General features: G+C 47.2%; 1 protein-coding gene across 8 annotated transcripts in view; it reads right to left on the bottom strand.

Moving 5' to 3' along the window:
• The window catches only part of LPIN1 (lipin 1), a 101,387-nt gene that overhangs the window by 11,815 nt on the left and 72,692 nt on the right, over nucleotides 1-16,880 (bottom strand). For all 8 annotated transcript variants that reach the window (XM_058426302.1, XM_058426303.1, XM_032172234.2 and 5 more), the window contains 3 exons: nucleotides 10,905-11,031; nucleotides 9,364-9,512; nucleotides 8,786-8,872 (listed from right to left, as the gene is read on the bottom strand). In XM_058426302.1, coding sequence (XP_058282285.1) covers nucleotides 8,786-8,872; nucleotides 9,364-9,512; nucleotides 10,905-11,031 — 363 coding nt within the window. The remainder of the gene's footprint in view (nucleotides 1-8,785; nucleotides 8,873-9,363; nucleotides 9,513-10,904; nucleotides 11,032-16,880) is intronic.

Below are 16,880 nucleotides of genomic sequence, written 5' to 3'. Positions count from 1 at the left end.
GCCACCAAGCCCAGCCCCATTTCACTTTTTTTAACCATCAAAAATTCAGTGTCTACAGGAAGGGGAACATCACACTCCGGGGACTGTTGTGGGGTGGGGGGAGGGGGGAGGGACAGCATTAGGAGATATACCTAATGCTAAATGACGAGTTAATGGGTGCAGCAAAACAACATGGCACATGGATACACATGTAACAAACCTGCACATTGTGCACATGTACCCTAAAACCTAAAGTATAAAAAAAAAAAAAATTCAGTGCCTACAATGAAATGTGCTCTAAGTATAAAATATATACCAAGTTTCAAAGTCTATTATAAAAAAAAAGAAGATATGCACCGCCCTGTCTGGGACGTGAGGGGCGCCTCTGCCCGGCCGCTGTGCAACCTTCCAAGTGTGAAGTGACAGCCCCTGTGTGTGATCTTTTCTGTCTTCCCCAAGTTTGCATTTTCGACATTAAAGTTTACTTTTTAATTAAAAAAAAAAGAAGGTATGATATATTTCATTAATCGTTTTCATATTGATTACATGTCTAAGTGATACCATTTTGAGTATGTTGGATTAAGTAAAATGCATTATTCAAAAATTTTTAAACACTATCTATACACTGATATCTCCCAAATGCATGGACCCCATCCAGACCCCTCTCCCAAGCTGCCGGCTACTGTGAACTCCACATTACACCCACTGTGCAGTACATGCTCCCCGTGGACCCCACAGTACTCATCGTTCTCCAAAATGGGTACCTCCAAAACCACACACACCACAGCGGCTCCTCCCCAACTCACCCCGAGACTCCTCGGGGACCTGTGCTGCAAGTGGCACTGCAAGTAGCAAGTGGCACTCTCCTAACCCAAGTATGACGTCAAACCCTCAGGGACCCCGTTGGTGTCTACCTTCCCTCAGCCCCTATGCCACACAATCAGCAGGTCTTCTCTGCTCCACCCTCAGCACCCACCCAAACCGCCCCTCAGCACCACCCAGTGCTCCCACCACGTCCACACCGCATGGCCTCCTGTCCTCCGTTGCTGCAACAATCTTGAATGACCTCCCTGCTGCTATCCCGACTCCACGTGGGATATGTAAAGCGTAGCCCACTCACACTCAGAACCCTCCTAAGGCTGCACCTCTCACAGACATCGTCCAAACCCTTCACTGTGGCCTGTAAGACTAACAAGACCTGGCCCCCACCTTTCTCTCCAACCCCAACCCCATCTGCGATGGCTGTCCAACTCCTCACTCCTGGCAAACCACACAGGTGTTCCCATCCTTCCTCCAACTCACCACGCTCATCTGAGCTGGCACGTGCCCATGCCGTTCCTCCTGCCTGGAGCACCTTTCCCCCAATCTGCAGGGACTGCTCACACCCTCACCTCATCTAGGTCTCTGCTGGATCTCACCTCTCCAGAGGGCCCTTCCCTTGACCTCCCCGACGCGATGAAACACACATCCCCTCACTCCTCACCCAGGCACTGGCCCTTGCTCTGCCTTCTCTCTCCTAGCACTGATCACTAACATGACGTTATAGTCCTTCATCCGACTGTTTCTCTCATTCATCCATAAACTCCATGAGGACAGGGACTTTGTCCCATTCTTTGCTACAACCCCAGTGCCAAAAACAGTGCTTCGCATGTAGCAGACACTCAGTGAATATTTGCTGAGTGAGTGAATAAACTACCCGCATCCTATCCAACATATTGCTCTACCATGAATATTTTCTAATGGCCAATGGACTTGTTTCGAAAATTGCTCAATAATATGCTCTTTAAAACTAAGAAATGAGAAAGTTTTATGACAAAAAGAATCTAGAAATATCAGCTTGTCTGGAATACAGGGATGCATCTGAAAATCAAACAATCTTTTTAATTTCTTTTTTTTTTTTTTTGAGATGGAGTCTTGCTCTGTCACCAGGCTGGAGTGCAGTGGCGCGATCTCAGCTCACTGCTACCTCCGCCTCCCAGGTTCAAGCGATTCTCCTGCCTCAGCCTCCTGAGTAGCTGGGACTACAGGCATATGCACTACCACGCCCGGCTAATTTTTGTATTTTTAGTAGAGACGGGGTTTCATCATGTTGGCCAGGATGGTCTCGATCTCTTGACCTCATGATCCACCTGCCTCGGCCTCCCAAAGTGCTGGGATTACAGGCCTGAGCCTCTGCGCACAGCCAATCTTTTTAATTTCTAAATATCTTTGTATTTTAGCCATCTAATTAATACAAGCTTTAAAAAGAAATCACTATTTCCATGTATAGCTCTTCACATCAAAGTCCTAAAGGCTGCCACCTGCAGAGATCTAAGATGCTAATCTCACTCAAAACTGAATTGTCAAATATATTTCACAGTTGGGCCATGCCACTGAGTTACTGTCAGCATGCCAGCCTTCCTGCCTGACTAAACTTAGCTGGAAAGCCAGCTCGAGAGTGACCTAATGGGGAAAATGTTTGCTGGTGGAAGAGCCTTCCCTCCTGCCTTCAACAATAGCTGTCTGCAATGCCAACAAGTGCCCCACCAAATGCTCAGGCAGCACTAAGTCTCCATGGCGCCCCTCACAGGGAAGACCCCTCATTCAGAAGGGCAACCGGTAGCAGGACATGCCACACAGGACAGGACATGCCACACAGGGCAGGACATGCCACACAGGGCAGGACATGCCACACAGGACAGGACATGCCACACAGGGCAGGACATGCCACACAGGGCAGGACATGCCACACAGGACAGCCCAGCCCCAGTCCCTGCTCAACCCGTAGGATCCTTCCACAGTCCCTTCAATGCACACTCACTCACTAAGCACTCCTGTGCCAGGCTGCACACAGGGCTTGGGGTACCCACAGGGCATGGCATAGCCCTGCCCCACAGGAGCAGAGAGTGCTTGGGGAAAACCAACAATTACCCAGCAGGACAGGTGGGACCCAGGAGTAGGAGGTGCCAGTGGATAAAGGTGCGATACACACACACATCGCCCCTGTTCCTCTAGCATTCTCAGCAACTGGAACAGGGCTCTGGAGAAACACCAGAATGGGAAGAAAAAAAAAAAAAAAAGAGGGATCCATGCCCAGGCTTGGTACAAGTTTTCTCCTCTGCCCTAATCTCTGCATCCTCTTAAGACACTGACTCGGGGAGATTTAAATAGTTTGGAAAGATTACCTTTGGGAGCATTTTACAAGATAAGCTTCTAGACTGCAGTTTCTCAACACTGACATCTGAGATGGGAGGAGTGTCTGTTGGGGAGCAAGGCCCCCACGATGCCGCCTCATCGGATATGCAGATATGCAGCACCATCCCGGGTCCACCCACTAAGGGTCAACAGCATGCCCCAGTTACGTCCATCAAAAGCATCCCCGGACACTACCATGTGTCCATCAGTTGAGAGCCACTGCTGTAGAGAAAAGGACTCTGTGGCCCCATCTGCCATCCTGAGAGGACAGAGGGTCACCAGCCACCTTGAGAAAGGAAGGCTCAGCACCACTCAGGCTTGGTGAGTTGCCTCCCAGGCGCTCTGCAACCGGGCTCCTGCCTACTTTCCTGCTTCATCTTTTACCCACCCCACCGTCTGCGCCGGAGCCTCCCTTTCAGTGAGCCCACCCAGCACCTGCTCATCTCTTGGCCTCCCCACTCGCTCCTACTTCCACCTGTGGTGAGCTTTCCTCTCCTTTGAAACCCTGCTCCTCCATGGAGACTCAGGTGAGTGCTACCTTCTCACAGGGCCTCCTCTGACACCTCTGGTCAATCAAAATTAACTTCTCCTTGACATACGTCCAACAAAAACCAACATCTTTCTCACTCGACCTGCCCCTCACTGCCTTATTACAGGGAGCCCTAATGTCTCCTCCCACAAGACCGCAAGCTTCTTGAAGGGAGAGACTGCTCAGCACCCCCGACGGCACCTAGGACAGCTCCTGGTGCAACCAGAGTCTAGCGGATCCCTCTGAGTTCAGGCTGAGGTTTGGCTTGGAAAAACAAAACACACCCTTGTGCAATCCACACAACCAGGAGCAGAGCATTCCCGGGTTAGCAGTGACCTCAGAGGTCATCTAGCCTAATCTTATTTTACAGAAGAGGAAACCAAAGCTCAGAGTGGGGAAAGTACTCGGTCCCAGGGCCCAGGGTGAGCTAACGGCTGCCGCTTCTGGGACCCCGGCCCCTGCCTCCTGATCAGACCTTCTATTTACTGCACCATCCTATTCTTACTGGCAGAGAGCAATGACTGCAATAAACAAAGAAGTGCTGACATGAAAGAAATAACTGCTGCGGGCAAGAGAGGAAAAAAGATCTAGGCCGGGCGCAGTGGCTCACGCCTGTAATCCCCGCATTTTGGGAGGCTGAGGTGGGTGGATCACCTGAGGTCAGGAGTTCGAGACCAGCCTGGCCAACAGGGCGAAACCCCATCTCTACTAAAAATACAAAATTAGCCGGGCGTGGTGGCGCATGCCTGTAATCCCAGCTACTTGGGAGGCTGAGGCAGGAGAATCGCTTGAACCTGGGAGGCGGAGGTTGCAGTGATCCAAGATCATGCCATTGCACTCCAGCCTGGGCAACAAGAGCGAAACTCCATCTCAAAAAAACAAAAAGACCCTAACTAGTCTGCTACAGATGCCTCTCATTTTCAGTCCACTGGCTTGGGACACCACACACCTAGGCCCCAGCGGAGCTAACGAACCTGGGAAACACGGTAAGTGTTCTTTTTCCTAAGTCACAAAGATACTGGCTTCTGGTTACATGAATATAAAAGCATGTATGAAGTAAGGTCAAAAATTCAAACAATTATTGCCCAAATTTAGGCCTCAAAGGACCCATTAGCTGAATGATCTAGATCTTTTAGGCAGCAGTCCTTCTTGACTTTCCTTCTACTTTTGAATACACCTGAATCTGAAAGGGGTTCCTGTATCTTCCATTTGTATTTGTTCTGTTTTGTCAATACTCAAGCCAGCTTTATACCCTCTCTACGAACAAGGTGACAATTAGCTTTATGGATCATTCCTCATGGGATGACTAGATCCAAACAAGTCATCAAATTCAGCAGAAAACAAAATTTTCCTTACTCACTGTTGTTTCAGGCAAGTGGCTAACTGCAAGATTGGCTTTCTCTTTTTTTTTTTTTTTTTTCTTTTTTTGAGACAGTGTCTCACTGTCACCCAGGCTGGAGTGCAATGGTGCGATCTCGGCTCACTGCAACCTCTGCCTCCAGGGTTTAAGCAATTCTGCCTCAGCCTCCCGAGTAGCTGGGATTACAGGCACCCACCACCACACCGGCTAATTTTTGTAGTTTTAGTCGAGATGGGGTTTCAGCATGTTGGCCAGGCTGGTCTCAAACTGACCTCAAGTGAACCACTGGCCTCAGCCTCCCAAAGTACTGGGACTATTCATGTGAGTCACTGTGCCCGGCTGAAGACTGGCTTTTTCATTAGACAAATACTACAGTGCATAAAATGTAAGTCATACCCAAATTTAAGGGAAGCAAAATCAGGAAAAAGTCCACAAACCCTCATGTAAACAGCATCTTTTCCCTGGTACCCTAGCATGAGAACCATTTCTGTTTCTCTAGAAATCACAATACAGATTCAAAAGAATGATGGGAGTCATTAGAACAGGGGGTCACAAGCCTTGGTCAATTCTTAGCCTGACAGGTCTCCCAGCGGTGGCTGCTAAGGCCCTCGTGTGAGGAGGCCTGAGAGAGGCTGCCAGGATGGGGATTACTTTCATCAGTGGTCGGCTCTGGAGGCTGCCATCGTGTCCAGACTGTCCTCCATAACGGGGACCGAGGCCAACAAGCCAGGCCCAAGCCCTCCGGCATCCACATAGAGTCCAGCAAGTCCGGGGAAGAGGCCAGAGCTGACTAGGGTCACAGATTGTAGCCTGAGGACTGTGGCATTTGAGCCAGGCATTAAAGGCTATAAAAATATCGAGAGGCAAAAATCAGAGGGGAAGCCATGTCAAGCTGAGGCCACCACACGAGCAAAGGCAGGAAGACGGGAATGGAGTGCAGAGGAGGACCAGAGTCGCTGGATTAGAGCAGGAAGGGCTGCGAAACAGCAGCTGAAAATAAGGGCTTGGCAGAAGACTGGGACCTGAAAGTGCCAGGTTTCAAATGCCACACCAAGGAGCTGGCACCTCCTCCTACAATGCTGAGCAGGGAGCCCTGAAGATTGTAGAAAAGCTGCCCTGAAGAGGGGTTTTCAGAAGCCCTGGCCATCCTGCAAATCACAGGCCTGACTGGGTGCCGCGGACAACACGCATATCCAACTCAATGAGCAGGCAACGGTTGGGTCTCCACGTCACATCATGCTCCGGGCAGTATCTGTGGATCCAAACAGGTTTCACTCATTCTAAACCAACCAATCAAAGAAAAGAACGGTCAGGGGTTCTTCAGTAAGCCACACAGCTTTATTTTTCCAAGAAGATCTCTCTTCTGAGAAAATCCAAGAGACAAATCAAGACCAAAATAAAATAAAAAGCAACAGGGCTTGTTTAATGTTACAGTAAGGACGGAAATAGATTTATGTTCCAAAAACCAAATGAATCAGCTGTGCACTACTCAACATCCTGACCCATGAGGGTTTCTTTCCTTCAACTAAATATAGACGCAATTTTCAGTGTCACACAAGTCAAGGCAGCTCATGAGTAGATTAATCCTTCTAAATGAAAGGTCAGCCCGCGGTGAGGCTGCGGGGAGGGGACTCTGCACGTACGCCGCCTACAGCAGCACAGACTGGGATAACCTTTTCAGAGGGCAATTTGGCAATATTGATCAAAGCTTAAATGTGCTCATCCTTTGACCCAGCAATTCTACTCCGGGGAATCTACTTTACAGCGGGACTTCCCTAAGTGTGTGCGCCTTCTTTATTTATTTATACGTGCATTATATATCACAAGCATTGTATGTGAACACTTACTGCACCACTGTTGGCAATAGGGGAAAAAGTGGCAACTACCTACATGTTCATCAATAGAGAGTGAGTTAAAGAAAGTACGGTGTATCTAGATGACAGGATTCTGCCCAGCAGCAAAAAGGGTAAGGTAAATATTACATAAAATGAAACAAAAAGATAGGATGAATAATTAAATAATGTGAGTGTATGTGTGTGGGGATGTAAATAAATTTTTGAAGTTCAGCAAGATAGAACCAAACTGTTTATAATAGTTCTACTTTTAAGGAAGGGAATAGCTTGCAGCAAGGGCAGACAGGAGGGTGATACAACCTCTGCACTTTACAGTTTCTAAAATCTCGGCCTCTTTTATTAGTATTTTTATGTCTTAAGAAGTATACATAACTTTTGTATTAATAATTTTTTAAAGACGAAATCTAGAAAAGTCAAACCAATGAGCTTGGGCATCTAAGATGACATCTGAAGCTTTTTTAATGTACATACTTATTTTTTTAGAGAGATGGGGGGTCTCAGTATGTTGCCCCGGCTGGATTCGAACTCCTGGGTTCAAGCAATCCTCCCACCTCAGCCTCCCAAGTAGCTGGGACTACAGGCATGTGCCCAACAAAATCTGAAGCTTTTAATCCCACCAGGATATAAGGTTCTCTCTCCAAGCCACCATTTTTCTACTAGATCATAAAGTCCCAGGTCAGGGACTTACCTAGTTCATGGCAATCCCAGGCACCTGCCCTAGGATGAGGCACTAACAGGCACTCAAGGAATGCTGGATGGATGAACGGATGCTGGGCAGGGAAATACAGTTCATTCATCTGTGTTCACAGAGTTCTAGAAACAGCTCTGGATGGTGGCCCATTCCCTACCATCACCAATGTGGGCTAGAGATGAGCAAACAAGGTTGGGAACCATGGGTCTGAGATTTCCATCTTGACACTATCTTGACACTCACTAAGCGTGAATGTAACTTGCTCACCCTCCTCACCCACGGAGAGACGGCACTGTCCTGATTCAGGCAAAGGCGCCTTCCAGCTCTAACTGGCTGGAGAACAGAATGCTGTGGAAGGGGAGATTTCACTCGCATGGAAGACTCTAGGCCACAAAAGGCTGGAGAAGGCATGACTGAGGGGGAGAGAGGCTTGGGCCTGGCAAGCTAGAATGGGAGTGTTTTGAGGGTGGGTGTGGAGAATCCCTGCAGGGCTCTGAACGCTGGAGGCAGATGAGAGCAATGGGAATTTGGATAAATCACTTCAGTTCTCCTAGTTAATTTCACTCATCTAAACACAGAAATGATATTATGTACTTTTCAGAATCTCTGTAAGATTTAAGTGAAGTAACCCAAGTACCCAGCACAGGAGAGCAGTCGGAGAACCCCTCTCCCATCTGATGTCTGGGGCTGAGGGCCCCATGGTGGGCACTGTTCTGTTTTGGGCCACTTGCTGGAGCACTCCACAGACCAGGTGGACACGATGTGCCCTGCTGGTTGACTCACAGGGCCTGCAATGCCGCTAAAACTTGCCTGGAATCTGCAACTTTTTAGCCTACAGAAAATCACTTGGCATATATAACATATAAGCTCCTATTTCTTCATCTGGCTACCTCTGCCATCCCTCGCGATAAACTAAACCTCAATCTCACCCCTAACGCTGCTACATCTGTGTTCTCCTAGTAATCAATTCTCCTATACTTCGCTCCTTGTTTCTTGGTATTGAATTCAAATTTGGAGTTGCTGGGATTCACTTTCACTCTGGACTCCACTGCCACCCCTGACCCCCACTGCCCTTCCCTGGTTGAGGTGCAGCCCTCTCTGCAAGTCACCCCGTGCTGGGGCAGGAAAGATTCCATATGCAGAGTGCAGTGCACACACCAGCATTCACGGGAGGCAGGAAACAGGAACTCTGTACTCACTGGCTCACTTTATGGTACAGCTTAGCAATGCCCTGATGGGTCCAATCCTTCCCAAGGGTGGGCAAAATGTGGCCAAGAGTATCTGATCTAAATGAAGAGAAAAAGAGAAAAATAAAGTAAAAATCCCTTTCAGATTCATCACACCATTCATGCCTCATAAAAAAAAAAACCACAAACAAGACCCACAACTTTCTTTCTGGATAGAAAGCCCAAGACTCAAGTCATCAAAGTTGATGCTGACGGAGGGACATGGTAATCCACAGAAGGACGCCTCCAGTCTGATCATGCATCAAGGTGACTGGCTTGTTCAATCAAAGGTAAAGGCCATTCAAAAAGACGCTCTTGAGAAGCCCCCACAGAAGTAACCAAGTCGAAGAGATAATACCCCAGAAGGAAACAATCAAGCCCTAAACACAATGATTGGCACCAAGGAGCTGAAACTACATAAGCAGCTCCGACTGCACCAGAATTTGAACTGTGCAAGTCCCATGAGTGGAGCGGAGGTGCCAATACCAGACCCGGAGACCCCACGGTGAAGCAAAGAAATCTACCATGGCCCTCAAGTCAGCAGGACTTACCTGGTGATCGTCCCGTCAATATCAGAAATGATGACTTTGTCATCCCAGTTCCACAGATAGATGGTGCCCTCACAGCGGCACGTGCCTTGGTACTGTGTGGTGACACTGAAAACCACATCGTTGGGGCCATTCTTCAACTTCAAGCTTTTCTGAAAAACACGAACCAAACCATTAGTATTTGTCTGCTTGAGGGAAAGGCCCTGATTGATGGGCATTTGGCTTCTGTTCCATGAGAAGGATTCGGCTTTAAAAACAAGTGACTGCCCTGAGCCCTTGTATAATTCTTTCTTTCCCCACCCTTCCTTGTTCTGGTTCTTTCTCGGGCTGGACAGGCAAAACAAAACCTCAGCTCTCTCAGGCCCCCTTGTAATGCAATTTGCCTACTTGCTACAGAGTTGTTCTACTTCCCAGGATGGTGCTAATTTGATCCAGTACTTTCAGATTAGAGTCATTAGCCAGGATTCAATGACAGGGCTATATGGCATAATAAATCACAATTTTGGAACAGGATATACTTACCACTCTAGGACTAAACAGGAAGGTCATCATTCAGGGAGACAAATTTAAGCCAAGCGTGAAAATACATTTCCCTAAATAACCATGTTTTAAAATTATTATTATACTGACACAAATTGGAAAAAGAGAAGTCTTGGTTATCAGTCATGCCTCATATCCAGAAGAATATAGTCTAAACCCAAAGAAATTACACCAAATTCAAAATACAAAGTGACTTTTGAGCAGTTTTGAGTCTCTGTGCCAGGACTCCTGGTGCACACCAGCTGGCCATTCAGAACCCCAGGCTGCCTGACTGCAGGTGTCCCCAGTGTCACCAGTGGGAGCCGTGAGTCACAAAGAGACCCCCAGGCTGCAGGGTCCCACACATGGCCTGAGTGGGTGTCTGGGCCTGTTCCTTATCTTTTCCTAGTAAACACCCTCACACTTGAGCCAGGCTCCCCAACTAACTCTTAGGAGAAATGCAAAAGACTTGATTCACAAAAACGCAAGGATAGGTGCTCACTGGCCATGACCAACGGGATCCAAGAAAGGGCTTTTAATTAAAACTGGTCTCACACACGGAAAAATAAAAGGACACCATGACCAGGTGATGCCCCTGGTTACCTGAAATTCTCTAAATTCTATCACAACTGCTTGATTTCCACCAACTTAAGAGATGCATTTGAGTTAACAAACATCTCTCTCTTGAAGCAAAAACATCCTTGAGTGATTTTCAAGTCTATCTGTGATTGACACCTCAGGATGAATTAGCTCCACCAGGCTGCCTTCCTCCTAAGTCTAGTAAACGAGATCCTCCAGGGCCAGGCCAGCAAAAGGAGAAGACAAAAGGGAAGGTCATACTGGGGACCCAGCCTGGATAGTGCTGGAGTTGGGGTGGAAACAGCGGGTACCCAGTTGAGGGATTGCAGGCCCGCTGGGATGAAAGGTGACAAGTAACAGGCACATCCTAACCATCACACAGCCTTAGGAGTCTGCAGAAACCTCATGTGCTTACAACGCAGCCGCAGGAAGCACGAGAGACTCACAAGCTGCTCAGAAGTCAGCCGGAGAGTCTTCTTGTAGCTGACGTTAGGCAGAAGAGGGAGGTGGCCTGTGTTTGATGGCTTGGCAGCTGCGCGCTCCTCATCACTGGAGGATGATTCATGCTTTACCCTGGAACACACAGTGATGTCATCACCAATTAGAAAACACATCTGGGTAGCCATGAAAAATGCATTAGCCTTTAATCAATGACTAAGTCAATCCAGTCTCTCCTGAGTTCCGTCTCTTGGGTGGTCATTTACCATAAGAGGTTAAATTTATCAATGAACCCTCACTGCATCCCCATTCATGCATCTCTTGCATTACACATGTGGGGGCTGCCTCTCCTCATTCACTTGCCTATTGATGAGCTACCATCACTATTTTAAGCCAACAGGTTCCTATTCATGACAAGCAGGGTTAAACTCCCTCTTGGCCTAGGAAGATGCTGTCTTCCCTGTCTCTCTTCTCTTCCTATCTGAGACTGTATGCCAAGCACTAGGAGTCCAAGTTTCTACAAGTCCAAACTCATCCATCAGTTCCCTGTATAAAGCTCGCCAAATATACAACTCCAAGCAATTAGGGCCTTTCTAGGACTTACAGACAGGTGCCAGTGAAAGCAAGGAAGACTCACCAATTCTCCCCTCAGGATCCCCCAGAGGGTCATCCCATGAGCAAGGAATATGCCTTACTTCCCTGTTCAGAATATACAGGTCAGTGCCCCTAACTCTTCTAGACTTTTTTGTTCAGTGGGGAGCTGGGAGGTGCAGGGTGGGGGTCAGGCTCGTTTTCTTTAAGTAGCTCACATAAAGCAAATCTGTAATTAGCTGTTTACTCAATGAAAATCCTGCTATGACATAATTCCCAACCCAGTAATATTAGCTCTGCCTCCCAGGACCACTATCTTTGAAAATGCCTCAATGCTATATGAATCACTTAGTAAATGCCTTAGACTAAATGGAAAAGGCTGAGTGGTCCTGAAAGCAGCACATCCCAAGCCCTCTGGTACTTTGCCTTCCTACAAAGCCTCTGGCTCAGCACCTTCCTCTGGGCAAGGTTAGCGTATACACAGAGCTCCAGCTTATTTTTTTTTTACTGTCTTTTGTATTTTTATTTTTCTATTGACATATTAATTGTACATATTTATGGGGTACATGTAATATTCTGATAAATGCATACATTTGCATTTATCAAAATATCATGCATACCGTGATCAAATCAAGGTAATTAGCATATCCATCACCCCAAACAGTTATCATTTCTTTGTGTTGGGAACATTCCAAATCTTCTCTTCCAACTATTTTGAAATTTATAATAAATTGCTGTAACTATAATCATTCCACTGTGCTATCAAACGCTAGAACTTATTCCTTTCATTTAACTGTATGTTTGTACCCATTAACCAACCTCTCTTCATCCTCCTCTCCCCTCTACCCTTTCCAGCTCTGGTAACCACCATTCTACTCAATACCTCCATGAGATCAATGATTTTAGCTCCCACATATGAGTAAGAACACGTGATATTTGTCTTTCTGTGCCTGGCTTATTCCACTTAACATAATGACCTCCAATTCCACCCGCGTTGCCACAAATGACAGGATTCATTCTTTTTTATGTCTGAATAGTACTCAATTGTGTATATATCACATTTTCTTCATCCATTTATCCATTGATGGACACTTAGGTTGGTTCCATATTTCAGCTCCTGTGAACAGTGCTGTGATAAACATGGGGATGCAGGTATCCCTTTGACATCCTGATTTCCCTTCCTTTGGATAAATAGGCAGAAGTGGGATTGCTGGACTGTATGCTAGTTCTATTTTTAGTTTTCTAAGAAATCTCCATACTGTTTTCCATAATAGCTGTACTAATTCACGTTCCCACCAACAGTGTTTAAGAGTTCCCTTCTCTCCACATCCTTGTGAGCATTCGTTATTTTTTGTCTTTTTGATAACAGCCATGCTAACTGGGGTGAGATGCTATCTCACTGTGGTTTTGATTTGCACTTTCCTGATTAGTGATGTTGAGCAAATGGGACTATATCACACTCAACAGCTACTGCCCAGCAATGGAAACAATCAACAGAGCGAAGAGACAACCCGTTAAATGGGAGAAGATATGTGCAAACTCCTCATTCAACAAGGGGCTGATACCCAGTATATATACAAGGAACTCAAACAACTCAACAGCAGAGAAACCAATCATCCCATTTAAAAGTGGGCAAAGGATCTGAATTTCACAACAGAAGACGTACCAGGGTTGTCTTATCTTTTTATCTCAATAAACTCTCTCCTCTCAGTGCTAACTTCCTCTCATCCTACTGCCTCCTGTTTCCCCCGCCCTTGCCTCCCTTAAGATCTCCTATGCAACCTACAGCTTTCTGACCCCATAAGTGTTCATTTAAGAAGTGATCCCCAGCCTCACCAACATGGCAAAACCTGTCTCTACAAAAAATTTAAAAATTAGCCAGGCGTGGTGGTTCGTGCCTACAGTCCCAGCTACTTGGGAGGCTGAGGCAAAAGAATCACTTGAACCCGGGAGGCGAAGGTTGCAGCGAGCCAAGAATGCCCTACTGCACTCCAGCCTGGGTGACAGAGTAAGCCCCTGTCTCAAAAAAGAAAAAAAAGAGATCCCTACAACCCAATACTGCCCGATACTGGGGAGACGTGAAGGAGGACAGGGTCCCATAGCACCTCCACTTCTGTGTTGTTTCTACCACACTTACGTGGAGACCCAGCTCCTTCCGGTCCTAGAATGAGCAGCCCCTCCCTAAGCACCTGCTCCCTGGGCCCCAGGAAAGGGAGGTCAGTGGGCTTTGGGCTGGTGGCCCAGAGCTCTTTCAACCGACACTCAAGCATACCATGCCAGGCATCGATGGCACAGCAAACAACCTATTCCCACTCACGCACGGCTTGTGTCTAAATCACGACACAGAGACCTGGGCTGAAGACAAAGATTTAGAGATCACTGGGACAGAGCCCTGGGGGAATACGCCATGGGAACAGGAGGCTGAGTTGAAGGAGAACAGAGCATCGGCTAGAACTGTGGTTGGTCTGTGGCGGAGCTAAGCTACACGTGGATGGAACAATGACATGACATTGGGGGCTGATTCTGATTCTAGGTAGAGTGGAGATGGTACAGCAGCCACACTCTGAAAAACACAGGTTTCCAGCTCATGGTAACTTCGGGCTATATTACCTTGGAGAAATCATTTCTTTATCTTTCAGCCTTAATTTCTTTATCTTAAAATGCAGAGGAACAACTGAATCACATCCACCCAAAACTTCAGGGTGCAGGCAGGTAACAGGCTGGAGAGACCTGGACTGGGAGACCCAGACATAAGCCCCAGCAAAGGCCTCATCCTAGAAAATTCCTCCCTGGGCCTCAGTGGGCTCATCTGTAAAATGACCTGATCCAACCAAAGTCCCTTCTGGTTCTAACACCTACGGATCCCATGAACCATGCTGGTTCTTCTGAACCAACAATCTGGAGGTTTTCAGAGGGGGTAAATGTGGCCCTGGAGCTGGTACAGCCTGGCAAATGTTGCTGGGGACGGGGGGGGGGGGGGGGGGGGGGCGGTACAGATTTCCTTGTCAAGCAGAAGAAGAACGAGACTACAGGCCCCTCCCTCACTGAATGGGAAAATGTTTATGTTCCAAGCAAACAGTTTGGAGTGAAATGAGATCCAAATGTGAAGCAAAGCTCTTGGTGACAACAGATTGATGTGTACCTCTGCCGGCGGGATGAGGAGGCAAGGCGGAATAGCTGTGATTTCCATCTGCTGCTTTAAAAAAAAAAAACCACTAAATTTGTGCAGCATGCCATGTTTGAAGGAACACAGAAAGGAAAACACAGATACAAAGACTAAAATGCGAGATGTGCAGTTGGCTGTTGGTGGTTTCGGCTTAGGGCAAGTACACGGTCATTTGCGGCTGCCACGTCTCAGATTGCACCACCCTGCACAGAATAAAATGCCTCCTTCTCGGATGCCCCCACCCCACCCCTTACAATGGCTCATTAAATGTTGCTTGCTTTACAGTATCTGCAAGAAGCAACAAAACAAAACAAAAGGGCTCATGTCATTTGAAAATGTGTGCACAGAAGAGTAGCTGTGAACAACATCTAAGTTAGCACTTGTCAGTGTACGTTTTTCAGACGGTATTTTAATTATTTGTATGGTGACAAGCTGTTTGCTCAATTATGGGACTTCGGGGACTGTTCTGTCAATCACGTCTGTCAATTAGGAAAACATTCTGACACCATTTTTTTCTTTTTAGTCAACTGCATGACTCTAATAAGGAGACTCAACGTCTGAGATGCCAGTATAAATTAAAAGGTTTACATTTTTCAAGAGAACTTTATATTCTTTTCAAAATCTGAGTTCTTTTTCAAAAGAGTCAATTCTTAATTTTTCAGGTTTGATAAGGAACTATAGTGTGACTAACTCAGAATGGCGAATGGTCCAGCTGTTTCTATTTGACGGGAAAAAGCATTTTTTGCCCATATTTGAATATGATTGTATCGGACAGTGAGAAAATCCGTGACACCCCAAGTAAACTGCAAGAGCTGAGGTTCCAACTTGGGAAGAGCTGCGGAAGCGTCTCGCTGCTCTCCCCACTCTCCTGGGGTCCTGCCTGCTATGGCTAGAAGGAGTAAGAGTAAGAGCAGTGCTGGCACCAGCGATGCCACTGTGCTCACTGTGTACGGGCCCCTCCCAGTCGCTGTCCTCTTCCCTCCCTTGTAAACCTAACTCTCTGACCCTCAGGCCCATCTTCCCCTAGGTCTAAGACTGGCTGTATTAGTCCGTTCTCACACTGCTATGAAGAAATACCCAAGACTGGGTAATTTATAAAGGAAAGAGGTATTAATTGACTCACAGTTCCACCTGGCTGGGGAGGCCTCAGGAAACTTACAATCATGGCAGAAGGCAAAGGAAAAGCAGGTGCCATCTTCACAGGGCAGCAGGACGGAGTGAATGCAAGCAGGAGAAATGCCAGATGCTTGTAAAACCATCAGATCTCATGAGAACTCACTATCACGGAAACAGCAGCATGGGGGAAACGGCCCCCGTGATGCAATTCCCTCCACCCGGTCCCACCCTTGACACCTGGGGATTATGGGGATTACAATTCGAAGTGACATTTGGGTGGGGACACGGAGCCAAAGCATATCATTCTGCCCCTGGACCCTCCCAAGTCTCATGTCTTTTCACATTTCAAAACCAATCATGCCTTCCCAACAGTCCCCCAAAGTCTTAACTCATTTCAGCATTAACTCAAAATCCACAGTCCAAAGTCTCATCTGAGACAGGTCCCCTCTGCCTATGAGCCAGTAAAATCAAAAGCAAGTGAGTTGCTTCCTAGATACAATGGGGGTACAGGCATTGGGTAAATACACCTGTTTCCAATGGGACGAATTGGCCAAAACGAAGGGGCTACAAGCCCCATGCAAGTGTGAAATCCAATAGGGCAGTCATTAAATTTAAAAGTTCCAAAATGATCTCCTTTGACTCCATGTCTCACATCCAGGTCACGCTAATGCAGGAGGTGGGCTCCCACAGCCTTGGGCACTGCCAGAGGGCAGGATGGATTTGGCAGACATCCTGCATTCAGCCAACAGAAACTGTATGGTTTGGGATTGAACGCATGTCCTCCAGGTGACCACAGAGCCATCCTCCCTGATTGGTTTCTGCACTCTGGATCATTTTCTCATGAAGTTGCCTCGAAGACCCAGTGAGATGGGGTCTACCGCATCGGTGTTACTCAACCCCATTTCTTTTTTTTTTTTTTTTTTTAAAGATTTTTTTTTTTTTTTTTTTGAGACGGAGTCTTGCTCTGTCGCCCAGGCTGGAGTGCAGTGGCACGATCTCGGCTCACTGCAAGCTCCACCTCCCGGGTTCACGCCATTCTCCTGCCTCAGCCTCCCGCGTAGCTGGGACTACAGGCGCCCGCCATCACGCCCGGCTAATTTTTTGTATTTTT

This window comes from Hylobates moloch, unplaced genomic scaffold (genome assembly GCF_009828535.3).
Source record: "Hylobates moloch isolate HMO894 unplaced genomic scaffold, HMol_V3 SCAFFOLD_13, whole genome shotgun sequence".
NCBI classification, from domain to species: domain Eukaryota; kingdom Metazoa; phylum Chordata; class Mammalia; order Primates; family Hylobatidae; genus Hylobates; species Hylobates moloch.
The sequence above is the reverse complement of the archived record's forward strand: the minus strand, read 5'-3'. Positions and strand labels throughout refer to the sequence as shown.